This window comes from Quercus robur, chromosome 6 (assembly GCF_932294415.1).
Source record: "Quercus robur chromosome 6, dhQueRobu3.1, whole genome shotgun sequence".
Classification (NCBI taxonomy): domain Eukaryota; kingdom Viridiplantae; phylum Streptophyta; class Magnoliopsida; order Fagales; family Fagaceae; genus Quercus; species Quercus robur.
The window spans coordinates 40,563,233-40,587,407 of NC_065539.1; the positions used below are offsets into that span (position 1 = coordinate 40,563,233).

The 24,175-nt window shown below is 36.9% G+C and overlaps 1 protein-coding gene and 1 pseudogene across 1 annotated transcript; one reads left to right on the forward strand and one right to left on the reverse strand.

The window, feature by feature from the left end:
- Nucleotides 1-546: 546 nt before the first annotated feature.
- On the reverse strand, nucleotides 547-13,177 carry LOC126690189 (3-ketoacyl-CoA thiolase 1, peroxisomal-like; annotated as a pseudogene).
- A 6,131-nt stretch (nucleotides 13,178-19,308) lies between these two features.
- LOC126688747 (PRA1 family protein D-like) lies at nucleotides 19,309-20,115 on the forward strand. The gene has a single exon (XM_050383554.1). It carries the CDS (start codon nucleotides 19,447-19,449, stop codon nucleotides 19,942-19,944), a length of 498 nt encoding a protein of 165 aa, XP_050239511.1. The 5' UTR covers nucleotides 19,309-19,446; the 3' UTR covers nucleotides 19,945-20,115.
- The last annotated feature ends 4,060 nt before the right edge of the window (nucleotides 20,116-24,175 follow it).

The window sequence follows — 24,175 nt, forward strand, 5'->3', positions numbered from 1 at the left end:
TAGTTTGTTAATACTATATGAATGCTTATTTGAAGTTTTTTTTTTTCTTGCTTATCTCCACCGCCCCTAACTTGAAATTCTAGGTCCGTCCCTGATTATGCTGCAATCTATTTTAATCTAATGACAATAAATTATTGTTTCATGGCTCTTATTGCAACAAATTGCAAATAATTGACAAAAAAATTGGGATAAGTTATTGCAACAATATTTTCATTGTAATTATTTATTACTTCATATTTGTCATTATAATAGATTTAAAAATAATTCCTATAAGGTTTTTGTAATAATATGGTCGCTGCAATAGACTGTTATTTCAAAAAAAAAAAATATTGTTATAATATATTATAAAAAATAACTGTAATTCATTTATTACTACAATTTTTTCCTTTTAGGTTATTGTAAGAAAATTTCCTAATACAGCAAGCAAGATATTAAGGCTTCTATTGCAATAAAAAACTATAAGTTATTATGACTATTATTGTTATTTTTTTGTTAACTAACCACTTCAATCCTTTAATCTTTGTAGATTTTTAAAAAAACATAATGTCAAATTATTACAATGCTTGCATCCTTAGATAAAAGACTTGCTTTGAACTACCCGGGGTCGCAGAGATCATCAACAGCATCCCCCTTTCAAAAACAGCAACTGCCCCCATTCCAGAGCCTATGCACATTGATATAACTCCAAAGCAACAGTCTTTTCCACAATGCTTCATCTCATGTACTTGAGTAGCAACACAGCGAACACCTGTAACACCTCCATTCGCATTGACTTTTTCTAGATCAAGTTCCAGCTTGTTAGGACAAGCTACAAATTAGGACGCAAATGCCTCATTAATCTCAAAAAGGTCAATATCACCAAGCTCTAAACTGACAGCCTTGACAATAGCTGGAATTGCAGCAGCTAGACCAACACCCTTGATTGTAGGATCAACAACAACGGTAGTAAAAGTCCTAAATACTCCAAGAATGGGAAGTCCCTTTTGCACTGCAATGCTTCTCTTCATAAGGAGAACAGACCCAGCACCATCACTCACTTGGCAAGAATTGCCAGCAGTGGTACTCCCATCTTTAAAAACAAGCTGCAGCTCTACCAAATTTGAAAATCTTGCATTAGGTCAAATCCCATCATCAATAGAGATTGTAATAGGCTTCCTGTCACTAGTTTTTGGAACGACTATTATTGTTGATACAATATTTTACCACTTTTAAGTTACTATTGCACTACAAAAAACGCGGGCTATAGCCGCGTTTTTTTTAGCCGCGTTTACAAAAAACGCAGCTATAAGGGATCTATAGCCGCGTTTCTCTGAAACGCGGCTAAAGCCACATGCTATAGCCGCGTTTTCTAAAAACGCCACTATAGCTAACTTAAAACACAGCTAAAGATAAGTTGTAGCTGCGTTTTTTAAAACGCGGCTATAGGTCCAACCAAATAATTTTTTAAGGTGGACTTATAGCCGCATTTTTCAAAAAACGCAGCTATAGGTAACCTGTAGCTGTGTTTTTGTGATTTAAAAACGCGGCTACGGGTCACCTTTAGCCGCGTTTTTACTTAGAGAAAACACAGCTACAGGTTACCAATAGCCGCGTTTTTAGAAAACGTGGCTATAGGTCCTGTAAAAATCACACTTAAGCACCATCCTATAGCCGCATTTTTAGGTAACCTGTAGCTGTGTTTTTTCTTTTTAAAAACGCGGCTATAGGTAGCGCTTAAAAAAATAAAAAAAAAATTTCCTGAAACTTCCCACGTACACTACCTTTCACACCTGCACCCCACTTTCCCACCTACCCCCACTTGCTCTCTTTTCTTCCTTTTCCCTTTCTTTCTTCATTTTTCAGATGGTTCCTTCTTTCTTCTTTTTTTTTTTCTTTTTCTTTCTTCCTTCTTCACATCTGGGTAAGTCTTCTTCTTCTTCTTTTTTTTTTTTTTTTCCTTTTTCTTTCTTCCTTCACATCTGGGTACTGCGTTTTTTTTTTTTTTTTTTTTTGTTCCTTTTTCTTTCTTCCTTCTTCACAGGTTTGTGTTCTTTTTTGATTCTGAGCTTGTGCTTTTGTTTTATTGAATGGAATTAGTGTTAGATTTGGTTGGTTTTGTTGAATGAGAGGAGATTCATGGGTTTGTGTTATATTTTGGAACACGTTTTGTTTGATTTTGAATTTTTTTCATTGTGTTTGTATTGTGAGAATGTTGTGTTTGTATTGTGAGTATGTTGTGTTTGCTTTTAATTTTCCGGCTTTGTGTTTGATTTTGAATTTTCTGGGTTTATGTTTGATTTTTAATTTTTTGGGTGCATGTGTTTGTATTGTGTGTATATTGTGTTTAATTTAAAATTTTCTGGGTGTGTTTGTATTGGGAGTATGTTGTATTATTTTTGAATTTTCTGGATTTGTATTTGTTTTTGAATTTTTTGTATTTGTGTTTAATTTTGAATTTTCTGGGGAAAAAAAAACCCAGAATTTTTTTTTTTCTTTAAAAAAAACCTATAGCCGCGTTTTCTGACGCGGCTTAAAGCTGGTCTATAGCCGCGTTTCCAAAAACGCGGCTATAGGCCGAATCCTATAGCCGTGGTTAGAAAACGCGGCTATAGGTCAGACCTTTAGCCGCGTTTTTGAAAAACACGGCTATAGTCTTTGAGCTGCGGTCTTTAGGCCACGTTATAAACGCGGCCATAGGAAACGCGGCTCAAAGCCTATAGCCGCGTTTTTGGGGTCTTAAGCTGCGTTTTTCAAACGCAGCTTTAGACCGGTCTTTTTGTAGTGTTGCAATGATAGTTATTTTTGTTACATTAATACTTGATGTGATAGAGTTATTTTGGTTGACATTTTAGTTATGGACATTATTGTTATCAAAAAGAAGTTCATGAGTGTGGACACAGGGGGGAGTCGCCACCTAGTTTTTACAATGGTTTAGGAACCATATATATAGTGTCCTCTTGAGGAAGGACCATTGATCTTACTACTAGAGATATGGGTTCGGAGTTTAGGTCCGTTCTTGGGAAGGTGTTTGGCACCCAAAACCATCCAATCCTAAGGTTGGCTTCCCATCATTGTGTCTTACGTCTTAACCTCAACAAAATCATGTTCAACACTTGTATTCTAACTCACACACACACTAGCATACATCTAAGCATACAACATGGCATTATTCATCCCAAAACACAAACATATCCACCCATAAAGCAAAAAGAGCCAAACCACACATATACAACCCTAGCATTCATCTAACATGGCCTCAAAGCATTGACATAAACCTTAGTGTCATACATCTAAACATGATTCACCATATTACATCATAGGATACCCTTACATCTCATCATAACATCTAACATCGAAACAAGATCATATCACAAGTGCATGAACATTTCCAATGCATGATTTACCTTTTAATTACCTTGCATTAATTCAGCACCTGTGGTATTATACATGAGCATATGAATGCATGATCATGGCATTGAAACAAAGCAAACACAAGTTAAACCCTAATTCTAACATGTGATAACAAACAAACAAACAAACATGTGAAACAAAGACTTTGGAAGCATAAAAACATGGAAAAGAAACTAAATAAAACAAACATGTGAAAGCAGAAGCAAAACCAACAAAAACGAGAATTAGGATTCCTAGGCAGCGGCTTGTGCACGCAAGAACAAGCTTGCGTACATAGCCTCTTGCCCAGGAAACCTAAAAACACAAAAACAGGGTAGAACCTCAAAACAGAAATTCTAACAACCTAACATGCATTTTAAACATACAAAAAACGTAAACCTAATCTAGAAATGCATACTAAAACATATTATAACCAACAAATAAAGCAAACAAAAAGATTTAAAGGCAGAAAATGAAAGAAAGGAAAGAAGAAAAGTTTAGACTAGTACTTCAAAAAAGTTCTTCAAGCTTGATTTTTGACCATTTCTCTCAGTCAAGTCTATTCACAAACCAATAACAAAGTGATTAGCAACGTTAAACTAAAAGGATTATGGCCAGAAAATGTCTCAATCAAATAAAATTGACTTAAGGGTGTTTTATAAAAAACTCTCTTTTGATTCACTATTTTCTAGTGAATCTTGTATTTTTCTCATGGGTTTTCTGTATGTTTTGAAAATATACCATGTAAGGCTTTTTATAGTGAAAATAATGGGGTTTGGAACGGCTCTCAGACGATGTAGGATTCGTTTCAAACCTTAGCCATTATTGCAGAAAAATTGCCTTTTTTATGTCTCTAAAACCCTAGCTGCGTACACAAGAGTGTACCTGTGTACGCATGCTTTAGCCTATGTACGCAGGCTGCTGCCCACATACGCGGGTCGAGGGCCTCTTTGGTCATTTAATTTCAAAAATAGATTTTTGCTCACTTAAAAATGTTATATTTTTCATTTTATCACTCCTCGAGTCAATTTGATATATGATTGGGCTTTAAATTGGCCTTAGGCCTTAGAGTTTAGGCATCATTGGGGAACGAGAGCCCAAGTCATAAGGAGTACAAAATACGGTGTCTACAATGAGATCTTCCCGCACTTGGGTATTATCTGAAAGGGGCTATTGTTGCTGATTGAAATTTCTTCCCCTCTCCCACTTTAATACTAGGTACTATTTGAAAGGGGTTATTGTTTGAATTTTCAATTTGGCTATTATCTAAAAGGGCTATTATTGTTTGAAATTTTTGCTCTATCTAAAATCTCCCATCTATGGAATTATTTGAAAATATTGTGGATATAAAGTCTTATATTTAAGCACAATATCATTAGGAAGGTGAGCACTTTGTCAAAAAAAGTAATAAAAAGGAAGGTGAGCATAACATGAAGATGTGGTATTCTCAGCCTCTGCAAGCCTCCGTGAAACGCCAGTTGCCTTCAGCTTTCGCTTAATGTCCCTCTTTTTCCCCCAATGTATGCCAATTTCATCTTTTCTTTTTTAACTAATTTAACCGTTAGGTTTTTTTTTTTAATTTATTTTAAATAAATGTAATCAAAACCCTAGCTTTGGCTTCTTGAAATTTTCTAAGTCACAATTCCATGAAATTTCTTTCGGTTTGAATTAGCAAAGCTAGGTCACTCTCTTGCACTTTAGTCGTAATTTTGTGGGTTTGGATAGTCTTCGAGTTTATTTGTTTGATGCTTACTAATTACTAAAAGAATGATCATTGATCTGCTGGGCTTAGATACACAAGACTCACTATCCTGCTCCTTGACACAAAATCATACCCTTTTGTTAAAAATTAAACATTGTATGATTTAGTTGCACACTTGCACTTTGGTAGCAACATAGAAGGAAAAACAAGCCTCTTTACTGAAGTGGCAATTATCAATTATAGCTTAATAAGTGGATAAAACATAGCTGAGACATCTCTCTGGCTCTCAAACCGGTCAAGCAAAGCTTTCATCGTTTGAAGGGTATTAGATGATTCAATCAAAACAACAAGCTACTCAAATTCGTAGAATATATTAAAGACAACGAAGATCATTGAAGGAGGGAGAAAGAATGAATGGGGCTTACAGTTTTCTCAGTAGCCAAACGGGTCAAGACAATCACATTTTCTACGATGGAACCTTAAATGCGAGGGTGGAAGTGGTGACAGTGCTATGGTGATTCTGATGGTGATGTTGATAGGAATTTCGGTTTTCGCAAGATCAGACCAATGCTGTCAATTGTGGTAAGCACAAGAGAGAGATACGATGGTGTGATATTTTTTTTTTGAGAATGTACGATGGTGTGATATTGGTATAGTGTTTTTGTATAATCTTTTGGTTACTTTTTTGTCACAAAAATACCTTTTTCTCGAACGTAAAATTTTTTTACCAAATATCTTCATTTTTTTTTTTAGTACTTTTAAAATTGTTCTAAAAAATAGAAGTCAAACATATATAATGTAAAATTGTTATCTAAAAAGTAGTTTCAATTTTTTGAAAACAAAAACAAGAATCCTCCTACCAAATAGTCTCATTCCCTACTTAGATTCTAATTAAAGACTACCAAACTAGAATTCATCGAATGCCAATTCGAAGAACACTCATTTGAATGCAGCCTGCCTAAGGGTTGTCTCCAATTTGGAAAATTTTAACTAATTCCAAATTCTTGAGAATCACAATAATTCCCAAGAATTTGGGTTCAACGAAAATAATTTTGGCTCCCAAACCATAATACTTAACCCATTAAATAAAATAACCAAAATAACAACAACAACAACAACAACAAAAAACTGAAATAATATAGCATAAATAGTTCAAAACGACAACAAATGAACAAAATATTCAACAAAAATCTCATTCAAAAATAAAAAATAAAAACCCCATAAACATTCATATTTGTAACTCATTCAATCAATTCCATAAAAAGAATCTCTAACTTTATTTTTCCTAGAAATGGTACTAAGAGAGATGTTGTGGCTATGAGTTCTCCTTTGCGGTGTTGGCAACTTTGCTTTCCTTGGCAACTTGGCTCGTAGCTACAATGGGTATCATCTCTCTCTCTCTCTCTCTCTCTCTCTCTCTCTCTCTCTCTCTCTCTCTCTCTCTCTCTCTCTCTCTTTATATATATATATATATATAACTTTCTTTTTCTTCTCTCTATCGCCATTTCAAACTCTTTCTCACTTTATCACTCTTTTTAGCATTTTCAATTTTCACGTTTTTTTTTTTTTTTTTTAGGGAAATGACATCGAAGCTTTATTGATGTGTAACATCTATATCAGCCTAAATTACAAGATAAATGCATGGTAAAACATCCTCCATCCACACCACACAGTCAACAATATTGGCAACTAATCTTGCCAAACTGTGAGCAACTTTATTACCCTTCTTCTTTGTAGGAGAGTAAAGTAATTTTGAATATTGTCTAGAAAAACAAACTTCTCAGTTTTCACTTCATCTCTCATTATTCTCTTTTTGCTTTTTTATTATATTATTAATAGGAATTTGAAAAAACTTCATGTATTTGCTTCTATTTTTTGTGTGTATGATGTCAATATATAAATATATATATATATATATATAAGTTTTCTTTTATTAGATTTTTTATAGTTTAATTTCCTTGACAACCATCATAGAAAAAAGTTCTAAAACTGCGCGTTTGACATGTCGCTGTATGCACATATATTAAGTTTTTTAATTTTTTATTTTTAGTGAAAAACATGTATTAAGTTAACACTTGAGTAAGAAGTTTCACTTCCGTCTCTCCACCTCATTGTTAAAGTTTTGGGCACGAGTGTCTCTTACTTGTCCTAGATTTGGCACAAGGCATTGATGAGGGAAGAATGAAGCGTACTGATTTGGAAGAAAGGAAAACAGATTGCGCTACAGCTTACATCTATGTCACAAATCAGTTAGCCAGGGGGAAAAAGTTTTACAAATCATTTGCTAGGAAAAACAGAAATAAAATCTACTGTGCTAATAAAAGTCCTTTGTAGGAAATTTTTTCTTTTTGGGTGGGGTGATGTATCTTATATATAAAAGTTGCTATGCCGCTACAATGCTTTGGTACTGTTCATTCAGTGTTTTGGCAATGTTTATCTACAATGCCATTTTGGTGAGGCACTTTTTTTTTTTTTCTTTTTTTTTTTTTCAGTCTTCCCTTTGTACTTTTTTTTTCTTTTATATATATTGTTATACTAACACAACAAATTTCACAATATTTTCATAATTATTGAGATGTAAAATGTGAATGCGCATACAGTATTTTTGCACGGTACATCTATAGTGCCATTTTGTTGAGCCACTTTGTCTTTTTTTTTTTTTTTTTTTAAGTTTTGAACAGTAGCTACAGTACCAAGCGGCACTGTAGCTACCATTGCTACAGTTACTACAATTCATGAATAGTGTTTTTTTGGTTTATTCAATTAGTGACATGCACTTTTTTTTTTTTCCTTCAAGTATGCCAGTTGGTTTAAGCTTTGTTTTGTTTTGTTTTTTTTTTTTTTTTTTTTTTTTTTAAAAATCTTTATATGTTTTCTTTGTACTTGCAATGCAACTTTATATTGTAAGTACACAAAAGTGGTTAATATTATACATATTTGCACAAAAAATGGTAAATATTGTACAAATTTTGTAAATGTGTACAAAATTTGCCAATTTTTTTTGTGTCTACAATATAAGTTTACATTGTAATTAAGTACAATGTATACATAGAGATATTGTAAAAATATTGTGATGCATGTGTCAATTCCTTATGGGTCAAAATAAAATATCATACCGAGATCTAGCACAACTAAAAATGTCGTGACATATTATTGTTATTACAATATATTCACAACTACTGAAGTGTAAGTTATAGGTCAAAATAAAATGATAAAATATTGGACTGGGATCCATCACGATTGTGGGGCCAGAGAATTTATGACTCCGGCCCACTTTACATTAGGGCCCAAGGCCCGAGCCAAGGAGAGGCATTGCCGAGGAGCTACAATGAAAGTTCAAATGGCCTAGGGATATAGCCGAGGACGATTTTGTCTTCGGCATCCCTGAGCGCTCCTAAAAGAAAGGACGAGCACAGTGTAGGAGCGGCCCAAGTAAAAGGCTGTCAATACTACAATTAAGTACTCTGCGCCTGATAGGTCCATGCTCTTCACCATGCTCTTCATTTTTTACAACCACCCCCAACCACTTTGGGTATGGGCTGAAAAGACAAGTACCAGCCCTAAAAAGAGAAACCTACACGTGGACGCATAAGATAGGGAAAAGGCTAGTATGAAAGAAGGGGGGAAGCAGCCAAGAAGAGAGGGGGACAGACAGATGGTCTCCCAAACCATTGAGCCCTAAAAAAGGAGAATAATAAGAACATGAAGCTCCTCGGACGAGGTCTAAGGACCGGAGTCACTTAGGTCATGTTGGAAAAAAGTCTTGTTAGATACGCCAGGTTCATCTTTGTGCAAATTACTATGAAAACCACGATTAACCACGGTCCGGTGACCAAGGCCTATCCTTTCAACCCACTCTCTACAAATTTTATTATTTGGACCCTTAACGTATAAACCCAAGACTAGTTTGGGATCATTACAAATTGAGTCCTTACAACGGTCTTATACGAATGAGATTAACTTTTTATAACATAATTATCAAAATTCTTAAAATTAATGTCTCTTTTTATTAACGTAAATCTCTATGTATTTTAAAAATCAAATAATTTATATCTTTATTTTATGATACAAATAAAATTTAAAATTAATCATAATCACTACTTTTTTTTCCCATGACTAGCACGTGTCTTGCACTTGCTGCCCTACCTAGTTGGAAATAAAAAGCATAGCAAATTGAACGACGTTAAACGAGCTGTGCTTACATTAGGCCCACTAGTAAAAAAACTCAGATTCTCATCCGTTTATGGACTTTTTTTTTTTTTTTTTTTTTTTGCTTTCTTGAGAAACTATGGACTTCGTATAGTTCAGCTTCTGTTATGGCCCAAATATAAAAAGACCGGATTGTAATTTGTGGAGATCATGGACGAATGTGATTTTTTTTTTTTCCTCGTAATAATTCAATAGATAAAATGGGGGCAGGGGAAACTTAAATCGTGGCACCTTTATTAGAAATATCAAAATTCGATAGTTGAGTTACAAAATTCTTGAAAACATATGTGAGGCTTTGGTACTTTGATGTAGAAGTTTTTAATTTGGGCCACAAGACAACGATGTATCTACTAAAACTTTGTAATTGTTTTGCACTTTTTCCACAATTGATTTAGCTCAGCCCCTTAACACTTAAGTAAAATGGTGTGTAGTCATGTACATATGCACGGATACAATATATATACATATATTACTAATTATACAATTCAAATTATACATAGTATTAGTTTACACTTTTTTTTAAACCATTCATTTCTAAAATATGTAATAGTCTCTCAAATATATATATATATATATATATATATATATATATATATATATATATATATATATATAATTTAGTCTTTAATTGGTTTTAAACTCTTAAGTTTACGCACCCAATAATTCACTTGCCACAAAAATTTAAAACTTTGATGGACACGTGGTGAAAAATTGGACTCCAATTGAAATTTAATTTAGAATCTAATTGAATTTGTACTTTTTAATTTTTATACTCAATAATTCACTTGATACAAAAATTAAAACTTAAATAGGACACGTGGTGCAAAATTGTGAATCCAACTAAAATCTAATTAAATTTTCTCTAATGTTTCATGCCTAGTAGGAAATAAAAAGCATAGTAAATTGAACGACATTAAACAAGCTGGGCTTACATTAGGCCCACTAATACAAAACCAGCTCAGATTCTCATCCGTTTATGGACTGTTTTTTTTTTTTCTTGAGACTCTATGGACTTTGGATAGTTCAGCTTCTGTTATGGCCCAAATATAAAAAGACCGGATTGTAACTTGTGGAGATCATGGACGAATGTGATTTTTTTTTTTTTTTTTCTCGTAATAATTCAATAGATAAAATGGGGGCAGGAAATCGTGGCATCTCTATTAGAAGTATCAAAATACGGCAGTTAAATTACAACACTCTTGAAAACATATGCAAAGCTTTGGTACTTTGATGTAGAAGTTTTTAATTTGGGCCACAAGACAATGATGTATCTACTAAAACAACTTTGTAATTGTTTTGCACTTTTTCCACAATTGATTTAGCTCAGCTACTTAACACTTAAGTAAAATGGTGTGTAGTCATGTGCATATGCACAGATACAATATATATATATATATATATATATTCACAATTATACAGTTCAAATTATATATAGTATTAGCTTACACTTTTTTTTAAACCATTCATTTCTAAAATATGTAATAGTTTCTCAAATATATATATATATATATATATATATATATATATATGTAAGGACTCAATTTGTAACGATTCTAAACTGGTATTGGGTTTGTACGTTAAAGGCCCAAACAATAAAATTTGTAGAGCGTGGGCTGAAAGGCTAGGTCTTGGTCACTGAACAGTGGTTAGTCATGGTGTTCATGGCGAGCGCACAGAGGTGAACTAAGTTTGTCCATGGATCTTGTCCATGAAGCTTGATGTTCTTATTATTCCTCTCTCTATTTGGATACCATGGTTCTAGCCTCCTTTCTTTGGCACATTAGCCCTTACATTATATATCCCTTCTCAGTTGATCCTGACCTTCCATCTATTGATCAGGCAGGCAACTATTCGAGTACCTATCCCATCAGCCGCCTTCCCCTACTTTCTGTTAGTTACTTTCTGTTAGTTACTTTCTGTTAGTTGCAATAACCGAAATCACACTGTTTAGGAGTTTTTTCCCATCAATATGGCTAGGATGTTTGTTGGCGCATTCAATGCGGAGGTGACGTCTTCTCCTTGAACCACTCCCACACCGTACCCCCATGCGAGTCTCATTCTACTCGCCTTTTCTTCTAGGAGCACTTTGGAGGCTGCCTTTAATAACATGTCGTTCTTCCCTTTTAAGCCTTGGGATGCCAAGGACAGGGTCATCTTCGGCTGCATCTCTAGGCTATTTGGTCTTTCACTACTTGTCTTCGGCAACTACTCTCCTCGGCACAAGCCCTGGGTCCTAATGGAAAGTGGACCGGGACACAAATTCTCTGGCCCCACACACACACACACACACACACATATATATATATAGATGAATTGGACTTTCTTCGGATATCCTTAAGTATACATCTATGAAATTCTCGGAAACTTAGCCAAAAAACGAAAGCAAAAAACAAAAAACCCAGCAAAAATAGAAAAAAAGAAATATATATTGTAAGGACTCAATTTATAACGATCCCAAACTGGTCTTGGGTTCATACGTTAAAGGCCCAAACAATAAAAATTGTAGAGCGTGGGCTGAAAGGCTAGGCCTTGGTCACTGGATAGTGGTTAGTCATGGTGTTCATGGCGGGCACACAGAGGTGAACTAAGCTTGTCCATGGATCTTGTCCATGAAGATTGATGTTCTTATTATTCCTCTCTCTATTTGGATACCATGGTTCCAGCCTTTTCTAGCGCATGAATCCTTACATTATATAGCCCTTCTTAGTTGATCCTCACCTTCCATCTGTCGATCAGGCAGATACCTACTCGAGTGCTTGTCCCATCAGCCGCCTCCCCCTACTTTCTGTTAGTTGCAATAACCGAAACCACACTGTTCAAGAGTCTTTTCCCATCAATGTGACTAGAATGTTTGTTGGCACATTCAATGCGGAGGTGACGTCTTCTTCTTAAACCACTCCCACACCATACCCTTATGCGAGTCCCATTCTACTCGCCTTTTCTTCTGGGAGCGCTTTGGAGGCTGCCTTTGATGACATGTCGTTCTTCCTTTTTAAGCCTTGGGATGCCGAGGACAGTGTCATCCTCAGTTGCATTTCTAGGCTATTTGGTCTTTCACTACTTGTCCTCGGTAACTACTCTCCTCGGCACGGGCCCTGGGTCCTAATGGAAAGTGGGATGGGACACAAATTCTCTGACCTCACAATAGCCCCTCAAAATCCTGCTGTCCGAATTCTCGGACGGAGAGGAGGGTTTTGATAACATCAGGCCTCTGTCAAAGCTTGTCAATCCTTGTCACCTATCGGTTTCAGAGACTCTTTGTCTACCTGAGACACGTTCTTGGAGCCTTGGAAGGTGAAACGTGTCTTCATTAAATGCGGGCGGCTCTATGCTTCCCACGTTCAATGGCGCGATGGTGATCTAACGGTGGAGATTTCCTTACCTTTATGGGCGGAAAAATTCGTGCAGTTACTTTCGATGAGAGGTATAAATGATTTTTGGAACTGATTTGTCTCTTCACTTTTGCACTTAAGAGTTCTAGTGCATATATCCTGGGTTCATCCAAACTTTCATCCAAATTCAAGTCTATCTCCAGCACAAAAAACCTATCCGAGGAACCTTTCCTCTTTTCTATAAGTTCTCTGCCTTCACTAACTCGTGCTTTTTCTTTTCTGGGTTTATTTTTCTCTTGTTCCTCTCCTTCTCTCATCATCCTCTGAGTTTTTTTAGTAGTTCTTAGAGATGGTTAAATTGAAAAAATTGGTTAAAACCGAAAAGGCGATGGAAAAGTTCATCACCGACTATAGGATTCCCCCCAACGTAAGTTTGAGGCACTGCAAGGTGGGGGAGTGGCATCTTCAGAGAAGGACGGGCGAGGTGGTAATTACCATTCTCGCCTTTGTAGAGGGGGGTATGAGAATCCCCATGGGGCCGGTAATGAGGAGTTACCTTAGGCATTTCCGATTAGCTCCCACCCAGTGCGCTGCTAATATGTTTACGATTTTAGGTTGTATGGATGCCTTAAACGAAAAAATAGGGCTAAGACTAACCCATTATGACGTAAATTGGTGCTACAATCTCCAAAATTTGAAGGGCAAATCCTACTACATGAAGATGAGAGACGATAGGATTTGACTAATCCAGTGCCTCCTCGACTCCAACAAAGGGTTGAACAAGGGCTTTCTCATCGTATCTGGGGAATGGCATGATGGCCTTCCTTGCCCAATGGTAGAGGGAGAACCAGGTGGGGTATAGAGAGTAGAAGGGTGCCACTCCTTTGCACCGACTTAATTTGGTGTAGTTCGGTTACTAACCATGTACATGCCTCTTTTTGCAGATCCAAACGCCTTTCACCGACATTTTCATCTGGTTAACCGGGTTGATTTGGAGACTGTTCTTCAAGCGGTGGTTTTTGTAAATGACGACGATGGTCAAGTCAGAGCCGCTCACAAAATATTAGGGTATGACCCCATCTAGAAGTCATTTGCCGACCTAAAGCACGTGATCAACGCTAACAATCCTCGGCTTCCGAAAATCACCGTAGTCGAGCATGGGTTTTTGATCTCCGAAGGATCTCCTGTCCCAGAGGGCATCCCATTGGTGGACTCTTCCTCGTCTCATCAGGCAGCGGAGGACGAAGTTGATTTGGGTCTGTCCAAGGAGGGATTTGGGGCATTTGACCAAGCTGACCCATCCGAGGATCCTTCTAGTGATCTGGGTGACCTTGACTTGTCCGAAGTGGAATTGTTGTCAGTGGGAACATCCTCCCGAGCTGAGATGGGTCTTAAGAGAAAGCCCCCGACTAGCTTATTCGACCTCATTGAGGGTCAGCTGGGGAAGGGTGCACAGGAAAAACCACAATCCAGTGCCCAAACTCCCCCGTCTCAGCCCCAGTCCATCCAGACTAGGTCCTCCTCTACTAAGTCGCAGTCATAATCTCCCCGCCCCAAACTTCCTACTCCTCCTCAATTAACTCTGCCTCCTCGGTCAAAGCCCACTAACTCAAAGAGAAAAAGGAGTCCCAATGGTAAGGAACCCATGGATGGGAGAAAATCCCAATCCTCTCAGAAGAGGGACGAAACCCCACGAGCTCAAAAACAGTTAAAGATCGGGCACCAAAGCCGGGGAAAAGGGATCGAAGCCCAATCCACGCCGAGTGCTTGGCTTCCTGCCCCAATGCTCCACAGGGAGCCATTGTTGGAAAACGCGTCCATGAGGAACCTTGGAGATGGCAAAGGCGCTTATGTGGCCGACGCGTTAGGGAGGACCTTGCTGCTTCCTACTGATATGGAAGAGTTGAAGAATATAAGGATGCATGAGGTTTTCCTCAGCGCGAAGAGGTACCTGGGTATGGTAAGGCTCCTAAAATTTATAACTCCGTCGATTCTTGCTCCTAGATTCTCGTTCATAATGTGTTTGTTTCAATTGACAGGCTATCCAGGCTACCTATAGGATGGAGGAAGAAGTTAAGGGGCAGAGTAAGACCACCGAGCTTGAGTGCAGTAAACGTATAAATGCTGTGCAGACCCTCAAAACTTTCGAGACTGACCTAGCGAAGGCCAGGGAGGACTTAAAAGAGACTGCCCGAACTAGGGATAGTGTCGTGGTAGGTTTAACTAGTGCCCAAAAATAAGCCGAGGAACAAACAAAATGCCTACTCGCTGCCAAGGAGTAATTGCAGATTGCTAAGGAGCAAATCAGTGATTTAAAGAAGAAACTGATCGAGGCAAACAATGCTAAGGGCGTGGCGGAATTTGCCAGGGACGAAGTCGTGAGGGCCAAGTAGAAGGTTGAGTTTGCCAGAACTGAGGCCAAAACTGCTAAGCACAAGGCCGAGGAGAAGGGTTACAAGGCGAGGGTGGCTGAAACCCAGGCCTCCCTTAAAGCTCAAATCCCTGGAGTATGTAGGCTATACTACTCCCAGGTTTGGGACGAGGCCCTCAAACGAGCTGGGGTGGAAGCTTCGTCCGACTTGTGGAAGGCGGAAAACATATTTTATCCTTCAGCCATCCGTGAGACCGCCTCCGCCAGCTCCGAGACTATGAGCGTTCCACAGGAGGCTGAGGCTGCTCAGTCAGAAGCTGCTCAGATCATCGTCACTCCTAGCGAGTCGACTGAGAGAGGAGAGCCTCATGATGCGACAGAAGCACCTGGAGGTCTAAATCCCGAGATGCCTAAAGAGGCTGCCGAGCCTGCGGTCAGTGCTCAGATCTCTGGTGCGCCAACCATCTTTGTTCAGCCCCTACAGGCCATTCCCTTTACTACTGTCCCCAAGAGCACCGAGACTGATCCTGCTTAGCCTTCCCAAGAAGGGGATGTCTCCCAGGGCCCCGAGGCTAGTCCTGCTCGGCCTTCCCAAGATGTGGCCAAAACGAAATCGAAGAAGTAGAAGCCCTGGCCAACTTTTGTATTTGTTTCTAGTTTAACTGTTAACTAGTTTCTCTTTTGTTTTGAGGACTTTAGAGTTTGCTTGCAGTTGTACTCTTTGACCACTTATATGAAATTCTTTTCTTCCTTTTTCCTTTAAATTACATGTTCGTTGCCCTTACCGATATTTACTATTGTTGCGAATCTCATGGTTTTTGAACTAGTTATTTTAACATGTATGAATGGCTGTGCATATGATTTATTTGGGATTATGTCCCAGAATTCTAACTTACCCATGCCCATGGGGCGTTGAACTTGTACCTGAACATACTTCTGAGGAGCCAAAGGTATCATCCGAGGTGCCGAGTGTGTTGTTAGGCCGAGCTTGGTACTTAGATTTTTTTTAAGTAGTTGGTTTCCCCATAAGTTTGAGTTTGAGAATCATGCAATACCTTGGTTCTGTCCAAAACTTAGAATTTTCCTTAAGTAGTTGGTTTCCCCATAAGTTTGAGTCCGAGGACCATGCAATACTTTGGTTCTGTCCAAAACTTATAATTTTCTTTAAGTAGTTGGTTTCTTCATAGATTTGAGTCCGAGAACCATGCAATACCTTGATTCTGTCCAAAACTTAGAATTTTCCTTAAGTAGTTGGTTTTCTCATAGGTTTGAGTTTGAGGACCATGCAATACCTTGGTTCTGTCCAAAACTTAGAATTTTCTTTAAGTAGTTGGTTTCCCCATAGGTTTGAGTCCAAGGACCATGCAATACCTTGGTTCTGTCCAAAACTTAGAATTTTCCTTAAGTAGTTGGTTTCCCCATAGGTTTGAGTCTGAGGACCATGTAATACCTTGGTTCTGTCAAAAACTTAGAATTTTCTTTAAGTAGTTGGTTTCCCCATAGGTTTGAGTCCGAGGACCATGCAATACCTTGGTTTTATCCAAAACTTAGAATTTTCTTTAAGTAGTTGGTTTTCCCATAGGTTTGAGTTCGAGGACCATGCAATACCTTGGTTCTGTCCAAAACTTAGAATTTTCTTTAAGTAGTTGGTTTCCCCATAGGTTTGAGTCCAAGGACCATGCAATACCTTAGTTCTGTCTAAAACTTAGAATTAAGTAGTTGGTTTCCCCATAGGTTTGAGTCCGAGGACCATGCAATATCTTGGTTCTGTCCAAAACTTAAAATTTTCTTTAAGTAGTTGGTTTCCTCATAGATTTGAGTCCGAAGACCATGCAATACCTTAGTTTTGTCCAAAACTTAGAATTTTCTTTAAGTAGTTGGTTTACCCATAGATTTGAGTCCGAGGACCATGCAATACCTTGGTTCTGTCAAAAACTTAGAATTTTCTTTGAGTTTCGAGGATTAGCCCCTCGGCCAAGGTGTGGGCGTTGAACTGACGTTGGAAGCCCCTAGAACTGTCTGCGCCACTGGCGCTTCGAAGCGTAGCCCCTCATAGAACTTTATATTAGGGTAATAACAACGGGCTGCTGGAAGTGATGGAGGGGCTTTCGCAAGCCCTTGTTTGATAGGAGCTCAATCCACCGCTTATGCTAACGCATAAACCTTTCCCACAAACGGCGTCAATTGTAAGGACTCAATTTGTAACGATCCCAAACTGGTCTTGGGTTCGTACGTTAAAAGTCCAAACAATAAAATTTATAGAGCGTGGGCTGAAAGAGGTGAACTAAGTTTGTCCATGGATCTTGTCCATGAAGCTTGATGTTCTTATTATTCCTCTCTCTATTTGGATACCATGGTTCCAACCTTTTCTGGTGCATGAATCCTTACATTATATAGCCCTTCTCAATTGATCCTCACATTCCATCTGTCGATCAGTCAGATACCTACTCGAGTGCCTGTCCCATCAACCGTCTCCCCCTACTTTCTGTTAGTTGCAATAATCGAAACCACACTATTCAGGAGTCTTTTCCCATCAATGTGGCTAGGATGTTTGTTGGCACATTCAATGCGGAGGTGACGTCTTCTCCTTGAACCACTCCCACACCATACTCCCATACGAGTCTCATTCTACTCGCCTTTTCTTCTAGGAGCGCTTTTGGAGGCTGCCTTTGATGACATGTCGTTCTTCCTTTTTAAGCCTTGGGATGCCGAGGACAGGGTTATCCTCGGTTGCATCTCTAGGCTATTTGGTCTTTCACTACTTGTTCTCGGCAACTACTCTTCTCAGCACGGGCCCTGGGTCCTAATGGAAAGTGGGCCAGGACACAAATTCCTTGGCCACATATATATATATATATATATATATATATATATATATATATATATGGATTTCTCAAATATCCAGTTATGTGCAAAGTGCAATTGCAGAATTCTTTTCATTTATTTCGGAATAAAAGTACTTTTAGTTAAATCCCATTCCATCAATAAAGAATGCCAATTAATTTCAAATAGGAAAAAAATATTTTTGGTCATTATATTTTAACTCTATTTTCAAAACTTTCATTTTGGTCCTTAGATTTTTAAACTTACCTTCTTTTTTGTCCTTTTTGTCATCTTATTTATGAAAAATACTTACATGACTAATGGACTATATTAAAAATAGCATTTTTTTTTTCTTGTAACTGAAAAAAATGTAAGTCGTGAAATTAATAACCAAATTGAAAATAAAGACAAAATAAAAGAACCTTTTTACCTTTTAAATAATGTGACATGTTATTCAACTTTAACTTTATAAAATACTTAATTTTTAGGTTTATGAATTGGTTATGTTTATTTTAAAATGATGAATTTAATAGAAATTCTAATTTTTCGTATGAACCAAATGCGAAAAATATTTTCCAGAAAACAGATTACGGTTTACATTGAAACAAGCAAAACTTAACTCATTTTTATTTCATGGTCGATATTGGCTATAGTTGATTGGACCCAACATGATTACTAGACCCAAATTGTTGCCCATCTTGGTTTCATAATAATAAGACTAAATTTCAATTTGCACCCTTAAATTTTGAGATAATTTTGATTTTTCTCCTTAAATTCAAAATTTGGATTCATACCCTACCATTCATTTAGATTTAAGCCCCTCCATGATTAGATGTTTGTTAAGTGTTAAATAAGCTCAAAACGACATTGTTTTAAAATCTATTAAAGTTATATAAGATATTATTTTCATCAAATTGCCATTTATTTACACCTTTAAAGTTTAGGAGCAATAATTCGAAATGAGAAGGGCGAAGTTATGGCTGGTATGTCTGCTATTGGGTCGAAGGTGGATACAAGTGAGGAAGCTGAACTCTTTGCATGTAGAAGATCTCTTGAATTCGCTATGGATGCTGGTTTCACTAGATTAATGATAGAAGGAGATAATACCAATGTTGTGCAAGCTATTTCTTCAGATGTGGCTAACTATTCATTCCTAGGCAATGTGGTTGATGATATTCGTCATTTGATGTCTAGTTTACAGTAAGTTACAACTAGTAAGATTAGGAGTGGAGACAATAAGGCAGCGCATGTTCTTGCTCAACATGCTAAAAATTTATAATATAATTTGTATTGGTTAGAGGACTCTCCCTCACCAACTTTGGAAGCCTTGTATCAAGATTCATTAAAATTACTCAATGAAATATTTCATGACGAGGCATAAACGAAATGACTTGAATGAATCTAGACCATAAGTAACATCGAGGGTACGAATTTAATTTTAAAACTTTAAAGGGATAAACCAAAGAAATATGACTACTATATAAAGCTGGTCAACAGTCGGGAAGAATCTTCTTCTTCATCTCCCAAAACTTGAGTCTTCGCACAACACAAGTATCTAATAAGAGCCAAGCAAAACCAAAACCATCTTCATATATTTTTTTTTGGGGGGGTTGTCCAAAATTACAGCTTTGTCCTCAACAATGTCGACAACCGCCGAATCCCTGACCGCGACGCTCCGGCCATGGCGCGACTTCCTGGACCCAACCTCCCTGAGCCTGCCGCCGTCTCTCTCCGACGCGACCAGCCGAGTCTCCCAAAACCTAACCCACTTCTTCTCCAACTACGCCCTCGTCATCCTCCTCGTCCTCTTCCTCTCTCTCCTCTACCACCCTCTCTCCCTCATCGTCTTCCTCCTCATCTTCGCCGCCTGGCTCTTCCTCTTCTTCTCTCGCACCGAACCCCTCACCGTCTTCGGCCTCTCCCTCGACCAACGGCTCGTCGTCGGGGTTCTCGCTGTCGTAACCCTCGTCGCACTCTTTTTCACTCAGGTCTGGCTCAACGTCGTCGTTTCGGTCCTCATCGGCGCCGCCTTGGTCTCTCTCCACGCCGCACTTAGGGGCACCGACGATCTCGTGCGCGACTCTCCTTACGGTTCTTTGCTCCCGGATAGTCCAAGGGGAGCCTACACTGGTGTATGACTTTGAATCTTTGACCCTTTTGCGCTTTTATTTTTTTTTGGGTTATTGTAGGCTTACAATGAATTGAAATTCGAAAAATACACACGCTTTGGTGATTTTATTTTCATTGTAGTATTGGGATTATGCTTTATAGTCTTGACAATTTGTGTATGATAATTGGCTCTTTTCTCATTGCTTCGTTATAATCTGTGGTAGGAGAATTGAAACAAAATGGACTAGATTGGATTTATGAGTGTATGCATCAAGGAATAGTGTTTGCCTTTTATGTGTTACTCGTGATTTATGCGCAATTTTGTACACAAATGCGTTCTTGATCATATTAAGCTCGTTTAGGGAGCTTGGTGATAGCTCTGACTTCTACTATTGAAAAGGAACCGTGTTTTGAATTTATCATAATTCCCATTTTCTAATCAAGTTATAGTTTAGCTTTGCTTCTTTTTTTAGTTGCGTTATTCTAATTTGTGCTCGGATTGAAACAAAATGGAATGGATCGGATTTCATGCCCTTACATAATTAAATTGTGTTATTAGTAAAACTTTATGCGTGTATACGTCGAGCAATAAATTCTTCATTCGGTATTTCTTATGCTATGCTTGTATGTGTGTGTTATAGGTGCGCTTGAGCTATCAAGATACATGATAGTTTGGTTGTTAAATAATTCTTGCCTTATATGTGTTAATATCCTTGTGATTTATGTGTTCTTGAATCTTGATCATATTAGATCATCTATGGAGCTTGGTGATAGCTCTTACTTCCAGTATCGAAAAGGGACAGTATTTTGAATTTATCTTAATTCTCATATTCTAATCAAGTTATAGGTTCACCATTGTTTTTTACTTAACCATAAAGACTTATCAATTAAGGAGATAACAAGAAATATGACTTTGGATATAATAAAATGGAGGAAAAGTATACATGTGGCTAACCCAAACTAAATTTGGGATTAAGGCTTGTTTGTTGTTATATAATAAATACAAAAGAATTTCTTTTGGAAAACAGCTGCTATTTTTGTTTTTGTTTTATATTTTTTCAATGTGTATCTTGTCATGTCAATTTGGTACGCAGCTCTCTATGTTGAAGTTCTTCCAACTGAAGAAAAATAAATTGCAGAACTGGAGTTGGTTGACATTAATTGTCGCATAGTTTTTTCTTTCTCATTGGAGAAAATCATCATTCCATGGTACAAGTTCTTAATCTAGTAGTTGTGATGTTGTGTCGTTCTTATAAACTACCCGATTTTTAATGGGTTAGCATTATAATTTATCAGTGTGGAATTTGTTTCTTTATGCCAAATGTGTTATTACTTATTGGGTTCTCTCTTGCTATTTAAACTTTAAAATTTCCTTCTGATAGTGATTGGCTTAGCAAACTAGCCCATGATAGATATTTGTCTTTGAAGTGATCAGAATAGGGCACTACGATGTAATAATTCCTTTGCTTGAGAATTTAGACTCTTTAAATACTCCTTAACTGTGCTATGCACAATATTTGGTCGGTATAAGAGTCAAACTTTCCACCATTTATATTTTACACAGACTGGACATGGATTGGAAACTATATACCCACATACAAATGTTCACTATGATATTTACAGACATAGCTACAAATATAATGTGCTGAAATTTTTCTGAGAGTCTGCATCTTGCTGATGCATGGTGCCATGGTCTAAAATTAGTGATTAGTTTGGTGCTTGCATCTGCTGTTCTTGTGAAATTGTGTGATATATGTTTGCTCAGTAATTGTGATAATTTTAACTGTTTTACTTCATTAATTTTATTTGGCTTTTAGTAATTTCATTTTAATTGAAGTCTTCCTTGTCATATGTTTACTTTGCATTTTAAATGCACAGAATGTTTTGTTTAAAATTTAAAAAGACATTTTGTTTCCCATAGTGGAGGCCCTGAATAAAATGGATTTGTAAGCTTTCTATGATATCCATTCATCTTCCTAGATGATGGAAATAGACAAATCTTATGAGGTATCATGAATGCAATAGAATGAATCAAGTTTTAAGCACTCTAAAGTCTGAAATTATTCATATCTGTGGCTCATCAATGCGTGCCCTTGCTTATAAAGAATAGATTTACATGTGATGAAAAGTTTGGAAGGTAGAATGCTGGTTGCTTTACAAGTCTTTCTGGCAGGTGTGCAAGGTGGCTAGTAAAAGTTTCGATAGTTTCGCTAATAACCAGCTTTAGCTCTCAGCTCTATCTGGCTAATTTGTGTGTATTTTCAAATTACATTCACAGTAACTTTCTAGATAAAGGGATGGTTAATCATAATTTTTTAAGGTTGCCTTTTAGCCTTACCTGAGTTTTATTTTTTTGAAGGGGGTGAGGGGAAAAATATCAATAAGAGAGCCTTTCTTGGTCCATACTCAATAGTACTTGACTTGGTCTTTGTTGTTCAGATTTGTCTTGGCTTCTCAAGAGTCAAGAGTCAAGACTATTCATTAACATGTAAATAAATTGCTTAACCAACTAAAATACTAAATGTTATGGCCTTAGGGGTGAGGAACATGTATCTCGATGGTGATTTATTATGGTAATTGTGGAAGAAGCAAGGGTGAAAAATAATAATTAAAAAAAAAAAAAAGCAGAGACAAATGTAAGTCTCAAATGACTCCCAAGAATTATTGCCAGAAAGGATCCCTGTAGTGATAGACTGCAATTCTTGTAATCATTTTATTGAAGGATTTTAAACTGGCCAATTTCAGCTGTGGAAAAGCCAGAAAATTTTGTGCCTAGAAAGGCTAGAATTCAAATATAATGAAGGGGTAAAACTTAGGTACAATTTTAAGTGGGAATTTAGTTTTTGATAATTCAATAGTTACAATGAAAGATGGTGGATTTGAACTTTGGATGTCTTTTCAAAGAGGTGTCAATTAGTTGAGTTATAAAATTCTTTAGCGTTGCATTGAATGTCATGTCATTGTCTTTGAAAAAGATAATACTTGTGTTTATTGTAACCATGTATGTATTTGAATGTAATTGGGAACACCTAAGGATTTGCAAGATTGCTAAGTACTAACGGCTCCCCCGATCCTGCAGTGTTCAGCACTGAATACTTTTTTTGTTTTTTATTTTTTAATGTCATTGCTCTACTCTTTATTCATTTTTTGTAGAGAGCATTCATATATTACATGAAATAAAAAAATAACTATTACTGGTCTGGGAGGAGGCTAAAGTGTTTTTGTTTATTTATTTTGTGAGAAGAGAGGAGCCTTAAGTTGTGTTGCTGTTAAATGATCATGGAACATGGATAAACAGCTTGGGAAATTTTCTAGTCAGGCTAGTCCATTTTTAGCATGAAGAGAATGGCTATTCAGTTTTCAGTGTACACACACACACACACACACACAAAAAGAGAAAAAAAGGATATGGGATGTATATATTCGAAAATGTAGTACCACTAATAATTTTGGAATGAATGCTACTGGCCTAAAATCATAAATCCTACGCCAAATGTTCTGGTTCTCATCTGAAAATGACCAGGAATCAATCATAAAAATCTCACCGTGGCTGCGTTGGTGCTGTATGCTATCGGTATGTTCAACCACGTATAAATACATTGAAACTAAAATATATACTTGACAACATGCAATGGCTATAGGTTAGCTTTCATATTTAGTTGTCTTTACTATAATTTGATTTTAAAATGTCTTTTTAATAGATGGAAAATAATAACATAACAAACAAATTCATGAAACCAATTACCAATAACATGTTAATGTTATGGAGCATATGGCATGAATTTCATTTATCACGTTTGTATTTTTCTATCCATCAAATGGCAATAAAAAAAATTTGGAACAATTTTGTAAGTATAGAAATCAAAGTGAAACAATTTGAAGTATAATGACGATTTTGAAATAAATGTCAAAAGACAAGAATCAATTATATAATTTTATCTAAAATATTCTGCCCGAAAGATAGAGGAGAGAAAGAAAGAAAGTGATATAAAGGGTCCGTTTGGATACAACTTATTTTTGCTGAAAACTAAAAACTAAAAACTGAAAACACTGTAGCAAAATAATTTTTAAACGTGTGAATAGTACTGTAGAACCCATTTTTAATGAAAAAGTGGCTGAAATATGAAATTTGTGAAATCCATAAACAGTGCACGGATGTACTGTTCACGGGAGAATTGGTCAAAAGTTGCGGCTGAAAAAAAAAAAAAAAAAACAAAACAAAATCCCAAGAATTGAAAGAGACTGAAAAATGTGTATATA